We start from the raw sequence: 17,221 nt of genomic DNA on the forward strand, positions 1-17,221 counted from the left end.
CCAGGCACAGAGCCAGACGCGGGGCTCGAACTCACGAACCGCGAGATCGTGACCTGCGCCGAAGTCGGATGCTCAACCGACTGAGCCACCCAGGCGCCCTTAAAGTTTTTTTTATTTTTATTTTTTTTATTTTTTTATTTTTTAAAATGCCAGGTGACATTTTCAACGTTTATTTATTTTTGGGACAGAGAGAGACAGAGCATGAACGGGGGAGGGGCAGAGAGAGAGGGAGACACAGAATCGGAAACAGGCTCCAGGCTCTGAGCCATCAGCCCAGAGCCTGACGCGGGGCTCGAACTCACGGACCGCGAGATCGTGACCTGGCTGAAGTCGGACGCTTAACCGACTGCGCCACCCAGGCGCCCCCTTAAAGTTTTTTTTAAAGGGGGGTATGTTTCTTTACTGACCAGCCACGTCGATCGCGTGACAGATGTGACCAGGATCTTTAGTAGGAGAAAATTTGAGGTGAGGCTATTTAAGACCCGAGTTTTCCAGGCAGCCACTTGAGAGAGAATGTGCTGCCGTCTGGGACGAGCACCCTGGGCTCCTGACTCAGGGTGACAGACGTGCTTCAACCTGGTCGCATCTGTCGCACCTGTCTCTAGGACCTGGCAGGCCAGCAGGGGCACTGCAGGGGAGGCCTCATCTCGAGGGACCGTCCCCCCTCAGTGCCTGCCCCGTGGTGAGCTGCTGGGGTGGATTTCAAGAGGATCAAGAAATCTTGGATTTTTTAACGGAAGGGTCATTTTTAATGTTCATTTTTGAGAGAGAGGGAGAGAGCCTGTGAGTGGGGCCGGGGGGGGGGGGGGGAGGGGCGGGCAGAGAATCCCAAGCGGGCTCTGCACCGTGGGCACGAATGTGGCATGGGGTTCCCTCTCACAAACGAGAGGAAATCAGGAGTGGGACGCTCAACCAACTGAGCTGCCCAGGCGCCCCCGGGAGGCCTGTTTTTAAGTGGCTCATAAAAAATAACTTGATGAGCCCACATCCCGTCCCCCAGCTGCAGCTGGCCTTGCTACCTGCGGCTTGCTCCCTCTGGTTTTGGCATTTGTCCTTTAGGTCACTTCAGAAGAGCCCTCTTCAAGCCGCCATGAGTGGCCAGCCCTGGTACGTGAGGCACGCGTGCAGGGAAGCAAGATACGGACATAGGACGCGATGACGTTGGTTCGTTCCAGGCCGGAGAGCCTGTCCCTTCTCCCTGAACAGTCACCTGTGTCCCTGCCCCTGCACCACCCACTCCTGCCCAGAGAGTCCGGGCCGTGACCACAAACTTCGTCCCTCAGGACGGTCCTCTCCGTTGGAACCCGCAAGCCCCAAGCTTGGGACTTTGGGGGAGAAGCCGGGGGTCTTCCTACAGCCAAGCCCTTGCATCTGGATCCATCCCCTCCCTTCTTCCTTCCTGATGAGTCTCTTAAGCAAATGGGCTGAGGGTGTGAGAGGCAGCAGCGGGAGCAGCACCGGCCAGGGTTCTGTGTGGATGGAGCGCGCAAGAGAGATTTATAGGTCAGGTGTCAGCGTGTCTCTTCTCGGAAGCTCTGGGAGTCACGTTCTGCTAAGTTGGTGACCGAGCCACCCTGGACAGCCTACCTGTCCTCTTCCTCAAGGGAGGACAAGCCAGGCCAGGCCGAGGGCTGCCGGCTCGGGTCCAGTGCCTCGCTGATGGTCCCAGACACGATGCAGAGGTCAGTGAACCCTCTCCTTCCGGGGCAGAGGGTCAGAGTGACGATCCCAGGAGACAGGACCTCCAGGGCCTCGTGGAGAAGCAGCCCGAGGCTCTCTGGCCCCTGGCAGCTCGTGCTGGGGACATGGCTGCGGCCACATGGTTGTGGCGTGGGTGTTGGTGCCGCAAAGGGCAGGGGTTGTTGCTTCAGGCACGGTGGGCCGGTGGCCGTGACCCGCCTGGCACCTGGGCAAAGAGGGCACGGTCCTCTCTTCTGAACCCTATTCGAACCTCACCCACAAACAAGTCCCCAGAGGTGTTTCTTCTCTCCTTTTCTGGGTTGAAAACAACAGGCCCATTTGATAGTGTTGTGGAGTAAACAGAACTGAGATTTGGGTCTCAATCTGCACAGCCAATTTCATGGCCCGAGGACAGTTCTATTACACTTCCAACACGCTTTTCACTTCCGGGGAAAGCTGGGGTAACTCCCGCCTGCCCTGGCTTTGTCTCCCCCCTCTCCCTGCTACCCCTTATGCTTTATCGTGACAATGAACAGTCACGACATGGAGTTTCAGGAGTCCACAATTTCATTTTTATTTGAACCCGGGTCACCCGGCCCGGCCTGACGTGGGGCGCCGGAACAGACACGGCCCGCACCCTCCCCGCCACCGTGTGGCCTGCGGGCCGATCAGCTGGCCATGGGCAGCAGCTCCTCGTCACCTGTGGACACAGAGAAGCTCGGCAAGTAGGTGTGGGGCTCACCCAGGGCGTCTGTGGATGGGGACAGTCGGGATGGGGACGCCTCATGGAGCAGGGAAGGCAGCTTGGGCTGACTTGGGACCTGAGCTTGAGGCCAGAAACTGCTGCTTGCTTGCTGCATGACCTGGTGTCTCCAAAGCGCATCCCACAGAATGATCTGGTCTTTGGCCTCTTCTCCCAGTGGGGAGACACGGCACAGAAGTCAAATGGCTGCTGTTCCCCTGGCATGCTATTACTGTTGTCATCACAGCATGACCATCAGGACCAGTGACGGCTGCCGTCAGCCGAGTCCTCACCATCCAGGCACTGTGAAATCCGAGTGGGTACTTTTGTCCCATTTTACAGAAGAAAACAAAATGAGGCTCAAACTGGTACTCGCCCAACGTGGCCAGCCCGAAGGTGGCAGCCCCAGAAGCAGAGGCCTTCTCTGCCAGGCTCAGGTCTGGCCTGTGCCTCCCTGGTGCCCCGTCCCAGCTGGGGTAAGGGTTTACCCCCTTTTACAGATGGGGAACAGGCCCAGAGAGCAGATGGGCCGGTCATCTGGTGGAGTCTAGAACTCACCTCTCCGGACCCCCACTCCCTACCAGGGCTCTCCCGCCTGGACCCAGTAGCACCCACGGGTCCTCCTACCGTTGCCAGGGACACCACAGTACTCCCTGCACTCCTTCTCTGAGTAGAACTTGTTGCCGTTGCCTTGGCAGCCGCCATAGGTGAAGAGGACGCATTTCCCCTGGACGGCATCGAATGCCCAGAGCTGGCTGTAGCCTCGGCAGGGGCCGGTCACTATGGGGAGGTTGCAGGCCGCTGTGGGGAAGGGGGGGCGCGGAGCGTCAGTCCTTCTGCGCGGCCGACCCGGCACACCCGGCAAAGGGCCTGAACCAGGTTGCCCTGCTCGTCCAGAGCACTTGGTTCCTCCGGACTGGGAAGCTGGGACCCATGGAAACCAGTCACTTGCCTGGGGCACCCACATCCAGATGCGCACTTCCTGTGACTTCAGGAAGCTTGCCCCAGAATTCTACCCCTGGAACCGCCTCTCTCTTAGCTCCCTGTTCACCTGGCAGGTGTCTTGTTGGGAGGACAGGGTGTGGGGTGCAGCATGCATGGAGGTGAGGGGCCCGTGCTCACCCACGGTTCGGCAGGTCTGCAGACACTCCTTCTCTGAGGCGAAGTTGTTGCCGTTGCCCAGGCAGCCGCCATATTGGAAGGTCTCACAGGCCATGGATGAGCCATTATAGAAATACCTCGTGACCATCCCCAGGCAAGGGCCTTCTGCGTGGCCCAGCTGGCAGGCATCTGGAGAGGGGCAGAACAGCAGCTCTTACTGAGTGCTTCCTGTATACCTGTCACCGGGCTGGACGCTTAACATGCACCATCTAGTTTAGTTTTCCCCTCCACACTCACAGGAAGGATTGTCAACTCATTTTTATAGATGAGGAAATTGAGAGGTAAAGGGACCTGCCCAGGATCACAGAGTGCTGAGATTCGAAACCCCGTGGGCTCCAAGATCCGTGCCCATTCCACGCCATAACCCAGCGACCCACTGGCCCACCGTCCCGTGTTGGTCTTGTCCATCCAGGGACTCTAATAGCAGGTGGCGGTGCACTCGACGACAGCAGCCGTGCCGGCCTGACCTCTCCCCTGAAGTCCCACACCCATGCCTTTTCTCCCACTGCTCCGGCCCCTGGAGGACCTTCCTCCATAGACCCCTGCCTGGATACCTAGACACTGCACGAATTCCCCTTCATCCAGGAAGTCCTCCTAGATCCCCTGACTCCTCCCTCCTCTGAGCTCCCCCACCCCCTTAGCTGACCCTGCCTTTTGGGTCCATCAGCTTCTCTGCCTGCCTCCCCTACCAGACCACAAGTTCGGAAAAGGCACGGGTTTGTCTGGATGACCCCCAGGACCCAGCACAGGGCGGAGCAGGGCTGAGCGTCTGCTGAGCAAGCTGGAGGGTGAGTCATTCGTGAACACTGTCCACCACGCAGGGCAACCTCACGTCCTGCTCCAACTTGCTCCCACAGAAGCCCTGATCGTGAGCACAGCAGGCTGTTATCCGCTGCGGAGAGGAGGAAACGTAGGCTAGGAGGCCACACAGTGGTACAGACAGGGCCAGAACGTGCTTCTCATCATGGAGCGGAGAGTTCCTGAGCCCAGGGGCCACACCTTATGTTCCTCTCTCTCCCCTCACGACCCCTGGCACCACGCAGAGGCCTTGATTTGCCTTTCCTAGTCCCAGTCCTTGACCAACAGACAAATAAGAAAGACTTCGTGGTGGTGAGGGCAGCTTGTGTGTGCCACCCATGGGCCCTTCCTCTCTGCAGTGTGACAGAAGCGGGTGGAAAGGTGAGCGGTCATTACCTTCCTTCTTGCTGAAATCAGTTGCTAGCGGCCCGGCCCCTGATCCTTCCTCTTCCTGGGGCAGCACAGCCCGCCGGGCTCTCTGGGGTGGAGAGAAAGAGAAGCTGTTGTGGGGACCTCGCCACTATTGCTCACCTGTACCCCTGGAATATATAAAAACCATTTGCTTTGGGAATCAGGGTGCAGATAGAAGCAGAGTTACTACACTGGTTAATGGACTGGTTTTCCCAAAAGTATCAACCTGAACCCCAGAATGGGCATCACAAGATAGGTTTCTAGTCTGAAAGGAAAATCAGAACCATGGAGTAGAACAACACCCCTGTATCCAAATTCTAGTTGAAATGCCCAAAGGAATAAAATAGTGAGGGGAAAAAAAAAACCATCTGAATTGGAAACCGGGGAAGAGAAGCATTTCCGTGCCAGAAACTTGAAGGTGTTTCTACACGGTGGAGTATGGGTGTGAATGATTTGCAGGAAGGGCTGACCAGACTATCATTGTCAGTCGCTCGCAAAGGAAAAGCCACCTAGAAGGTATGGAGAAGGGACCCCAGACTGACCCTGACACTCTTAGCTGTGGTGGTGGGGAGTGGTGGGGACTAAAGAGCGGGGCAGGCAGCCAAAGCTGGCAAAAGGCTAAGTGTAGAGTCCCCTGAGGCAGGATCCCAAGGCCATTAAAAAAGGGATGAGCAGGGAAACTGCCAGCCAGCAGGGATGGGAGAGACTAGAATCTGAAAAAGTAAATCTGTGGTAACTTTCAACGTTCTCCTTTTAAGGTGCAACTAAAGCTATGATCAGGGACTCCCAACTGTCTCTCAAGCTGGTTGCACATAGGCCTTCTTCCTTGGTGAGGATGCAGGAAGAGAGAAAAAATCATGGAACAATTGAAATAATGCAGCTGCTCAGGAGAAATACCTCCATCACACGCAGGATGACAGCAGGAAACAGGAGAAAACTTAAACCATCAATGAATTCATGATGACACTGCGTCAATATCACAGGGGCCAACGGTTACGGAAATGAATAGAATGAAAGAAGGAAGTTACTGGAGATGGGAAGGGTTTTGTTTAATTTAACCATACCGTAGAGATAATAAACTGGCTAAACGATCATAAGAAATACATTCACATAGTAGGAATTCTAGGAGAGGCAATCAATATAGAAATAATAGAAGAAAACTTTTCTGAGTTGAAGAAAGACTTGAGTTGTCCAATTATAAGTTGGGGTCAAAGGGAATGAGGTAAAATTAATGAAGAGCCCCACCTGGACGCTTCCTAGAGACAAAGGATAAAGAGCCTAACGGACCGTGTAGTAAACAGCAGCATTAGATGACAGAAACTGCAGAGCAACATCTGAAGTTTATAAGAGAGAAAAGATTCCGTACTCATCTAAGCTGTTGACCATGTGATAAACACATTTTCAAACACGCAAGGATCCAGTAGTTTGCCACCCATGTGTTTATTCAGAAAAAAACAAAAATAAAAAACTACTTATAGAAATATTCCAGGGCACCTGGCTGGCTCAGTCAGTGGACCATGTGACTCTTAATCTTTGGGTTGTGAGTTCGAGCCCCATGTGGGGTACAGAGAGTACTTAAAAATAAAATCTTAAACCTACAAAAATATTCCCACCAATTGAGAGAGGAATCTAAGTACAAAAAAAAAAAAAAAAAGGATGATGCAATAGCAAGAAATTATGATAAACTATAAAGCCAATAAAACAGAGTTGAGGTTAAATGGTTGTTACAATGGTCACATAATGTAAACGTTAAAAGTAATTCTCAGAACAAAAGGTGGAGGGGTGCCTCGGTGTCTCGGTTAAGCATCCGACTTCGGCTCAGGTCATGATCTCACAGTGCGTGAATTCGAGCCCGTGTCAGCCTCTGTGCTGACAGCTCAGAGCCTGGAGCCTGTTTTGGATTCTGTGTCTCCCTCTCTCTCTGCCCCTCCCCCCACTCACAGTCTGTCTGTCTCTACCTCAAGAATCAACATTAAAAAAAAATTTTAACAAAAGGTGGAAAATATAAATGTCAACCTCAGATTACATCCACAAAAACAGACATGTGGGAAGCCTGGAAAGAAGAAATGGAAAGTGTGCTCCATTTTTCTTTTCTGCAAGGGGAGACACCAGTTATGGTTTCATTCTTGACAGTGACGAAGAAATACAGATTCCATCGAGATGGGGATGAAGATGGCAGATGTAAATTTCCCTCAAAATCGCCTTTTCCAATTCCTAACAGCAAAAAAATGAATTCAGAATATCAATCTCCAAATGTTCATCAGCATGGCTCAGTCAAGGAAAGGGGCATAGTTGAAAGCAAAAAGTAAAATGGTTGATCAAGGAAAGAAATCAAGTATTTTGGAGCTGAACAGGATGGTCAACTCCTAACTCTGCCCTCTAACTCCCAAGTCATTAAATTTCTGATTATTCTCCCTAAGACTCCCGAATCCTGAGAGAAGGAAATTGAGGGACCTTTTCTTTTTCCTCTTCTGACAGAGAAGTCGTGAAGACGACTTCTGGGAAGTAAAGAGGAAACAGACTAGAGGCCTTCTCTCTCTAAGTGAAGGTTCTGGGACTACACGATCTAATGCACCAGGGGTATTGACATGGGGCAGACAGATGTCACTGCCCTGACCAGGTGGAATGAACCCCACGTAGTTCTTCAAAAGAGAAAGCAAGCAAGGGTATTCCAGCCAAGATGGCATGCCTTAGGAAAGCTCTTCCACCCCTGCTCCTTCCCACCCTTTCCTTGGGCTTCAGAAAAGTCGACGGAACACAAAATACCCAGGCCTTAGACTACATTTGGGTAGGAGGGGGCTCAGCTCAATTTTATTGGGGGAAATGACCAAGGAATAAATGAAACCCCCCACCCCACCATATCACAGAAGACAGGCTAAAACTGAGCAGGAACAAGATAAAAAGAAATGGCACAGAGACTATCCAGACCCATTTCTGAGATGAAGGAGTAAATAGGCCGCACTATAGAAAGAGCCCGACTGTGGTGGCTCCTGTCATGAACTGCCTAGACCTCCCCTGAGGAGTGGGCTTACATTCCCAGCCTGAGCTGTCAGCCCGTTGGGACTGCCTCAGCTAAGGGGACCCCTCTCACTCAGGGTCATGCTTCCTCCCCCAGGCTGATCCCCAGAACATGATCAAAATCCGGGTATTAAGGCCCCACCCCTTGGCACCATCTTGAGACAACTCCAAAGGTCCCCCCCCCCCCAGTTCTAGAGCTCCCACAGGGTTGGCTGAGGCATCATGACCACATCACAGTTCCGCTTCTCCTGCCCAGTTCCTCCTTCACACCTGCTCTACAGGTGTTGATCTAGGAAACCCCACCTATGACACCAATGTAGAAGAAAATACAACTCAACAAGCTGAAGGAAATCCTTCAGTGGCCTCAAGCTATAGAATTGCTTAATGAAAACATATATTCATTGAAACAAGACTCAAAGACAAAGTGGTAAATAAAAGACAAAATTCAGAATACAATAAAAGACAAAATTCAGGCCTAGATATAAAAAATTGAGAACGAAGACAACATACATTCAGAGCTAGTGAATAAGTCAGAAACAGCAAGGAACAGAATAGATGCTGCTAAATGGAATGACTGTCCCAGAAGAAAGGCGAGTGAGAATCCCGGGAGAAGCCCAGTGAATACAGATGAAAGCAACTGAGAACACCTAGCATGTGTGGAAGACAAAGATGGTGCAGGATGAGAGAACAAGTGTTCCCAAAGTAGCAAAACCCCACAGAAAAAATGTAATCTGTGGATGGGAAGGGCACACTGTATTCCAGGAAATTCTGGCATGGAATTCTCAACACCAAGACATGTCCTTGTTTTTTTTTTTTTTTAATTTTTTTTTTCAACGTTTATTTATTTTTGGGACAGAGAGAGACAGAGCATGAACGGGGGAGGGGCAGAGAGAGAGGGAGACACAGAATCGGAAACAGGCTCCAGGCTCTGAGCCATCAGCCCAGAGCCTGACGCGGGGCTCGAACTCACGGACCGCGAGATCGTGACCTGGCTGAAGTCGGACGCTTAACCGACTGCGCCACCCAGGCGCCCCGACATGTCCTTGTTAAGATACTGACTGTGGAGTGTTCTGGCTGACTCGGTCAGTAGAGCATGTGACTCTTGATCTCAGGATCGTGAGTGCACACCCCACATTGGGCTTAAAGCTTACTTTAAAAAATTGAAAAAAAAAAAAAGATACAGAGTTCAAGGATAAAGTTTGTCCTGGCATCTGGGCAGAAGAAACAAATTGCTTACAAGGAGAAGAAACAGCAGGCTGGCCTCAGGCTTTCCCAGAGTGATGATTAGCGCTTGAGAACAGAGCAGTGCAGACAACATTCCGAGGGGAAGGAAACATGACCCAAGAATGTGACGCCCAGGCAAAATGCCATTCAAGTATGAAGGAAATGGGCAGACTTTTCTCAAACGGAAGAATCCAAGGATTAAAACACCCATGAACCCGCCTTGTAAACACCACTTGGTGAAGGCACTAATGAAGAGATTGATAGAAATAAGTAACTCAGGAATGGAGACGCTGTGGTTATATTCACCAAGAGTGAGTGTAGAATCCATTCCAGAACTTTTACTAAGTGACTGGGAAAGATGGCGACAGATGCTTATTTGAAGTTCAGAAAGTCCAACCACGTTGTTTTTTTCTTAATTCAAAAAAAACTGCAAAGAATGCTTTTTAAAACTCAAAATAGCATCTGCGATATCATCCCATTTAATAACAGTATGCCTGAATCTGTGCATAAATCTGTGCATTCCTTCTATCTGTCCTTCCCTCCACATGTGCACGTGCCGAAATTGCTGGATTAATGTGAATATTGGTAGTTTTTGGGTGGTGGCATTTTTTTAAACTCTTACTCTGTATCCTTTTCAGCATGATTTTAGTTCTTTATTTTCATTTATTTATCTTATTTTTATCGTTTTTAATTTTAATTCTGTATAACGAGCACACGTTGGTTTTCGTAAAATCGATGATAATTTTTCTTTAAAAACACAGAAGCAAACAATGTTAACAGTGTTGATTCTATGTAGGAATAAGGACACTCTTTTCTTACTTTCTTGTATTTTAAAAAAATTTTTGAGACTATGTTTCTAATATATTTATAATATATATTTGTTCAGAAACATAGCCTTGAAAATTTATACATGTATACACGCATGTATATGCACACACACGTTGGTAGAATAAATCTGGATATATAATTTCCAAATAATCTCAGAAAAAAAAAAAAAACGAAGAAAGCTTAATCGATATGGTAAAGGCAGGAAAATAAAGCAGAAGAGTAAGGAAGCCCAGAACATCAAAAGGCAGAATAGTAGATAGAGCAGTTGATTGAGAAGCTGCCTGCTCTCAGGTTTGCTGGTTTTTTGGAGATCAATTGACTTTGTCTTTTATTTCTTAAGTATTGGGTATCATCATTTCGTTATTGAGTATTTCACTGGCTTTAGGCATTATGCTAAGAATTTTTCCAATATGTCACTGAATTCTAGCCCATGGAAGGTAAGTGTAACCACCCCATTTCACAGATGAGGAAAAGTGAGGTCTGGATAGGGCAGCAACTGGCCCAGATGGCAGATCTGAGATTGAGCCCTGCGGGGGGTGGGGGGAGGGTTCTGACTTCAAGACCCCATGCCTACCACTGCCTTCTCTCAACCTCTCTCAATGACCCCACCCACCACCACAGGGGGACCTAAGCAAGGGCAGCAAAAATCAAGCAGGCAGGGTGGGGATGGGGTGAGAAAAAGAGGTGCTCACCGTGAGTGGAGAGGGCTCTGGTTCCTGCTCCCCAGGGACACACTCACCTAGGCCAGGACAGAAGAGAGAGGTGAGTAAGAGGGCCAAGACCCAGAGAGGGCTTTGTTTCTGTCATAATGCTAATGACTGTGTGCCGGGTGGGCACTCAGCTGGGAACTGTCTTGTGCATTAGCCCACTTCATGAATGGCTCCACTCACGTGGCCTGCTGAAGGTCATTCGTTGGAAAAGCGACAAGCTGGCGGCCGCACCATCATCGCCAGCAGCACCATCGAAGAACAGCAATGGCTAACACTTACTGAGCACTTACTAGACACTGGGCACAGCACTATCGTATTTAAAGGCTTCCTCTCACTGACTTCCCACAGCAACTTATAAGAGAGGCAGTATGATGCCCCATTTTACAGATGAGGAAAATAAGGCTCCGGAAGGTTGACTAGCCAGAAGCCACACAGCTCAACTTGAATTTCGGTACTCTACCTTGAGCCCATACTCTTGACCCCAATACTGGATTGCCCTCTGCGAGCTACCTGTGGATTCTGGCTATCACGGTGGCACGAGGCTGAATGCTGAATTGGTTCTAGTCTCAGCTCTACCAAGCACATTTGCTGTGTGACCTGGAACAAATCTGGGGGCCCCGGCTACCTTCTCTATAAAGAGGGGAGGGGGACTATAATCCTATGTATCTCAGAGGGTTACAGGAAAGACCCAGGGCCTGGGAAGATGCTCTCTGAGGACCGTGAAGGATGAGGAGGAGACAGAAAGCTGGGGTGGGGCGGGGCAGGGTCGCATTTACCTTTGTCGGCCATCGTGAAGATGGAGTCCTCGGGGATGCCCACACCCAAGGCGACCTCCCTGAACTCCTCCAGCAGGCTTTCTCGAAGCTGTGGCTGTCGCCCTGCAATGGGAAGCAGAGAAGACGCCTCGAACCCCAGGTGCCTAGGCTAGCAAGGCCTGGGATTATTTTGCCCAGTGATTGTCATTTAGGAGCTGGAAGCTATCAGCCCAGTGTGATCTCCTCAATACACTTATGGAAAGATTGGCTCCACAAGAAGAAGAGGCGTCCCTCCCAGACTCCCTCCGACCCCAGGTCTCCCAAATCCCCACGCGTGGTTTTTTCTGCTGGTTCTGTTACAGACCCGGAAACTCTGGAATCAAAAACCAAAAGAAAAGGATTCTACCTCAGACGGGAGACTGAGCTCCACCTCCTCCAGGGGGAGTAAATGTTTCCACCTTTCCCTCAACCACAGTTTTATCAGAAGGATGGAGCAGAACTCCCGACTCCTCCCCACTCCACTGTCCCTAAATCACTGGCCTCCTCCCGCCCCCAACTCCTGCGGACTTATCTAGCTCCACGCCGTTACCATAGAGCTTGGCGGTAATGGTGGGCCCATGGTGGTGGCTGAATTTCTTGGTCAGAAGGATGGCGTACTCGTCATAGTTGGTGTGGACCACATAGGACTCCATGGTGATGTTCCATCCTGCATGGGCGATGCAGGAGGCCAAAGGCATCGGTTGTCAGAAGGCTCCTCTAGCCTGAATTCCTTCACCTATTCACCCGTACATCATCTGTTCATCCATCCTTCTATCTATCCATCCATCTCCTCCATATATTTATCATTAATTCATCCACCATCATCCCACCCATCCATCCTTTCCATACGTCAAACCATTCCCTTCCTTCTTTCCTTCCCTTCTACCTCCCTTCCCTTCTCTCCCCCCCTCTTTCCTCCACCCATTAACCCATCGATTTATCTGTTAGAGGACTGATTAACTCACTTATCTGCCATCCATATATGCACTCGTTTACCAATCATTTGCTTATTTTCTCATTTATTTATTCAAACATCCACCTACCCAAACATTCATAGGTTCCACTTCCAGCGCAGTTATTTGACACATAGAGCATAGTCAATAAACATCTGCTGGGTGAATGAATAAATTCACGTCCAGAAGGAATAAATTCCTTCTGTGACAGCACCATGCACCCTGCACATGGTAGATGTTTAGCATAATTTTTATCAACTGATTGCAGATGGCCACCATGAATGCTGACGAACTCCCGATGTCATCCTCAGAATTCAGTGACACCCCTTTCATTCTGAATGCTCATGAGTGCACGAGAGAGGAGGCGGGAGAAGGGAAAGAGGAGGAATACATACAGAAAGCCCAGAGGACATCTCAGAAAAATGGGAGGGAAGGCTTTGGAGGCACGGAGAGGTGAGGCAGAAGGAAAAACAGGTTAAGACACCACAAGGTCTTTTTCAGCAAAGGGGAGAGAGCTGCGGAGGATGCCTCCAATTCAACTTACTAGGCTTATGATAGAGGAACTTCCCGTCAGTGTCTGTTTTCTCATAAGCCCCGGAGATCTCCTCGCAGGTGCCTCTCCTGGAGATGCACAAACCAAAAGAAAGGTAACCGCTGGTAGAGACCGTGGTCCCCACACCCACTCTCCTGCGGGGTCCTCTTCACATGTTTTCCTTTTGTCATTTGGAACGTAGCACTTCCAAACATCCTGTTTAATCCTCATGCCAGTCCTAGGAGACCCACGCACATACAAGGGAACAGAGGGACAGAGGAAAAAGGGACTAATCTTGCCCCTTGGCAAAGCCAGCCCTAAACATCAGCTTCCTGAACCAAATCTGCACATCAGACTGACGCACGGGTAGGGGGGAGTGATGAATGAATGCTTTAATTCCTTTATTACTCTGTGTCTCTCTGGCCCCAGGTCCCTCTGTGAAAGGGGGATAATGACACCTCAAATTGCCGTTGTCAGGATCCAACAGGATACTATTAAACAGCTTTGGGGCGCCTGGGTGGCTCAGTCAGTTAAGCGCCCGACTTCAGCTCAGGTCGTGATCTCGCGGTTTGTGGGTTCGAGCCCCGCGTTAGGCTCTGTGCTGACAGCTCAGAGCCTGGAACCTGCTTTGGATTCTGTGTCTCCCTATCTCTCTGCCCCTCCCCCATTTGCTCTCTGTCTCCCTCAAAAATAAACATTAAAAAAACCACAACAGCTTAGAGTAAGCACTATGCACATACTAGCTGTTGTTACGATGATTGTTATTTATCTTATCAACATTTATCGAGCAGCATCTATATCGAGCCAGGCACTGTGTGACAGGCTGAGGATACAGAGGAGGGCAAGATGGACTCTGTCCCCTCATGGACCTCAGGACTGAGCAGGGCCCATGGGCAGACCAGAGGCAGATGCAATCAGTGTGCCAAGTGGGGAGAAGCATGAGGTGCTCCAAGAGCACAAAGGAAGGTATGTAACCTGAACCTTGGTGGGGGTGGGGGTGAGGGTGGCAGTCAGGGATGGCTTCCTGGAGGAAGTGACCTAGAACCTGAGTCCTAAAGGATCCATAGGAATTAGCCCAGAGAGGTGGGGAGACGTTTCGCCAGTAGAAGGAACATCAGGTGCAAGAGGGTGGAGGGTTTCAGGAGCTGAAAGTCTACTTGGGTCGGTCACCGAATACCTGGTGAGTCCTGGGAAGGGCCTAGAAGGCCCTATTAATGGAGTTGAACTTTATTCCCAGGGCAGTAGGGAGCTATGGAAAAGTTTGAGCAGATGCGAGTTTTCAAGAGGTCTTTTGTTTGCTGGGTAAACGGTTGGAGATTAGAGGTGGGGAGAAGCGTAGAGACGGGGTGTCGTAGACAGCAAGGAGAGAAAGGCAGGTGGCTTGGCAGGGTGCGGATGGTAAAGAAGGGAGCAGAGGGCAGCTTGGAGGGATTTAGGAGGAGAATGGACAGGGCTTGACGGTGGACTGAACAGCCTGTGGCAGCAGAGAGAGGAGTCTCAATGCCTCCCTCCCACCCACGTTTCCAGGTTGGGTCCTGGGGGTTGGCAGGGCCCTGACTGAGCTAAGGGACACCGCAGGATCGAGTTGCAAACCAGGCTGCAAAATAGGCATGTGTCAGGGCACTGCGTGGTGGAGGGCAGCGGAGGGCCCTGGAGCTCGGAGGCAAGGTCCCGGCTGGAGGTAGAGACCTTAACTCTCCGGGACAGGGTGGTGACTGAAGCCGGGCAGGGGTGGCAGATGGGCCCTGGTCCCCCTCGCCCCTCCCACCCCATCCCCGTTCTCACCGCCAACGAGTGCTGGTCATGCTGATCTCCTTGTCCGTCGCCCCCTCGCCCAGCACCAGCGTGCTCATGGACATCCTGTCCATGAACTTCTTCAGCCACGGGCAGGTGGAGCCCATGGCCACGTGGAACCACTTCCCGTAGATCTAGGAGAGAGCCACAAGCTCCGAGGATCTGGATTCAGACACCTGCTCCCTTCCCTCCTCTCTACGCCAAGGATAAGCTTTAATGTCCAGTAGCTAACCGGAGGCCACGCAGCTTCGAGGACGGATGGGGCCTAACGGTGGCCCCACATTACCGCGGCAAGCCTAGGAAGGGGGTGTGTGCACGGGGTCCCACGCTGCTTGGGGGGAAGGCCTTACCCTGCTTAGGCACAGGATCTGTGCTGCTCACGTGGATGAGGCACAAATCCCCGTGGTTGAAGGTCATCGTTAACCACGGCCCCCAGAGGAGCAGTCCCGTCTTTCACTCCTCTGGGGACAGGGAGCTCGGCGCCTTGGAGGCAGCCAGTAGCTCTGTGTTAGAAACGGTCTCCTTTCCTTGAACTAGTAATTCAGGACAAGCCTGCCGCCCCTTCTCCCGCCCACATGGCAAAGGGTGGAAAGAGCCATCACACCCCCGAAGACCCCGGGGAGCCTCCTATGCTTCGCCACCCCAGATGACCCCAGGACCCTGCTCCTCCGGGCCCCTCCACCCACAACCCTTGCTTGTCTCTAGCATAGACAAAATCCACAGCCAGAAGGGTCTGAGAGCCCCTCATACCGATGCGGACACTGAGCCCTGGGTGGGCAAGGTCCTGTTCAAGGTCACCTGGTGACTGGTGACAGAACTGGGGTCGGAGAGTGGTCCTGGGGCTCTCCCACATAGCACTTAACAGCCGGCCCTCTTAATTCCACCGGCCCGATCTCCGTCCTGTTTCTCTGCTCCCCGTTACCCCTCACGTCTGCCCTGTGCCACCCAGACCTCTGTCCACAGCCAGGCCCGTAAGGGCAGAGGGCCCAGGATGGTAACAGGGGTTGGGGGGGGGGAAGGGGCCGAAAGGTGAAGGGCGGGGAGAGGGGGGCAGGAGGTCACGAAAAGCTAAGCCCTGTGAGGGGGCTGCAGGGGCAGCAGACAGCACGAAGCCTTTCCAGGCTGGGTTATAACTGAAGCACGGATTCCCCTTGCGCCCCCAAGAAGGCAGGTTCACACGTGAGGGCATCTGACTCAGAGATCGTCAGACGAGAGGCCCAACAGAATGGCAGGTGCACAAAGTTGTAGTTTCGGCAAATCCCGGGCGGTCTGAGCAGGAAGGACCCTTGGGGACCCAGCCCCCGAGTTTCGGCTTGGGAGACTGGCCCCCCTGCAAGGCCCACCTGCTCAGACACCCCGGCATCGCCGCCTGAGAGGTCAGCCTTACCCTAGAGATGTCGAAGTTCTCTTGCACTTGGATGTCATCAGGCGGCGTCAGCACGGGGCTGGCACTCACCGCCAGGCAGGCAGTCAGCAGCAGAAACAGAGCCCTGAGGCTCCGCATGGTTCTGGGCTCTTCTGCCTCGGTGTCACTCACAAGCTCAGTCTGGGGACAGAGAGGCCACCGTCTCTCTGCCTGCAGCAGCTGTGAACTGAGACTGGGGAGGGGGCCTGCAGCCTGTAGGTGACCTTGGTATTTGCCCCGCTCAGCTGGAACCAATCAGGGCCCCAAGGCCAGGTCTGATCGATCCCTTGTAGCGCCCTGCCCCGGGGTCAGTAGTCCCAAGGGGTCAAGGAGGCTGTTTCAGAGGAGGCGTTGACCAAACACAACGTGGCCCAGATGCAGCCCAGGGCCGGGCTCAGGCTCCAGAATGGCTCCTGGAGAGACCTCCCCACCTGCCACAGGGGAAGACGAGCCTCGCCCGCTGGGTCGTTCATTCCGCTCATCCCACCTGGACCTCACGTCCCCGTGAGCCGGCAGGATGAGCCTGATTGGGCCCCTTCCTCATGTGAGAAACGAGACCCAGGGGGAAGAAATGACGTAGCACAGACCGCAGGGAGGTCTAAGGCACAGCCCAGACGAGAACTCAGGCATCCTGTCCCCAGAGTTCCCCGTCTGACTCCTGGCTTCCCCGAGCAAATAACAGAAGGAATGATGATGACAGCAGCTCCCGTTCACCGAGAACCTGCTGTGTGCCGTCTTTGTTCCAACACTTCATACACACCGCAGAACTGAGCTCAATCCCCACCGCAGCCCTAGAAAGTAGGTGCTGTTTTTCCCCTTTAAAGACGGGGGGACTTGAGTCTCCAAGAGGTAAGGTGCCTTGCCCAGGGCCTCTCTGCTGGGACGCAGCGCTGCTGGGACAGGAGGCAGCGGCTGGTGGTCGAGAGCGCGGACTCAGGAGGCAGACTGCATCCCTGCTGGCCTTGGGCAAGTGACTTTCCCTTCCAGCGCCTTGGTTTCCTCATCAGTGAACGGAGAGAACAGGTCCTGGCTCAGAGCACGGTTGGGAGGGCGTGGGCATTACGCCTGGCAAAGCACTAGGGCAATGTCTGGCACATGGTAAGAGCTGAATGTGTTGATAGCAGGTTGAACACAAGCGTCCCCTGCAAAAGTCACGTGCGTCCGGAACCTC

At 52.2% G+C, this 17,221-nt stretch overlaps 1 protein-coding gene across 1 annotated transcript; it reads right to left on the reverse strand.

Annotated features, from left to right (window-relative positions):
* Window positions 1-2,229: 2,229 nt before the first annotated feature.
* LOC115499554 (alpha-1-microglobulin/bikunin precursor) lies at window positions 2,230-16,270 on the reverse strand. The gene is made up of 10 exons (XM_030293643.1): window positions 16,033-16,270; window positions 14,637-14,779; window positions 12,864-12,940; window positions 11,917-12,033; window positions 11,349-11,450; window positions 10,555-10,601; window positions 4,778-4,859; window positions 3,545-3,712; window positions 3,050-3,223; window positions 2,230-2,380 (listed from the first exon to the last, which is right to left on the reverse strand). Exons 1-10 carry the CDS (start codon window positions 16,147-16,149, stop codon window positions 2,349-2,351), a joined length of 1,059 nt encoding a protein of 352 aa, XP_030149503.1. The 5' UTR covers window positions 16,150-16,270; the 3' UTR covers window positions 2,230-2,348.
* Window positions 16,271-17,221: the final 951 nt, after the last annotated feature.

This window comes from Lynx canadensis, chromosome D4 (assembly GCF_007474595.2).
Source record: "Lynx canadensis isolate LIC74 chromosome D4, mLynCan4.pri.v2, whole genome shotgun sequence".
Lineage (NCBI taxonomy): Eukaryota > Metazoa > Chordata > Mammalia > Carnivora > Felidae > Lynx > Lynx canadensis.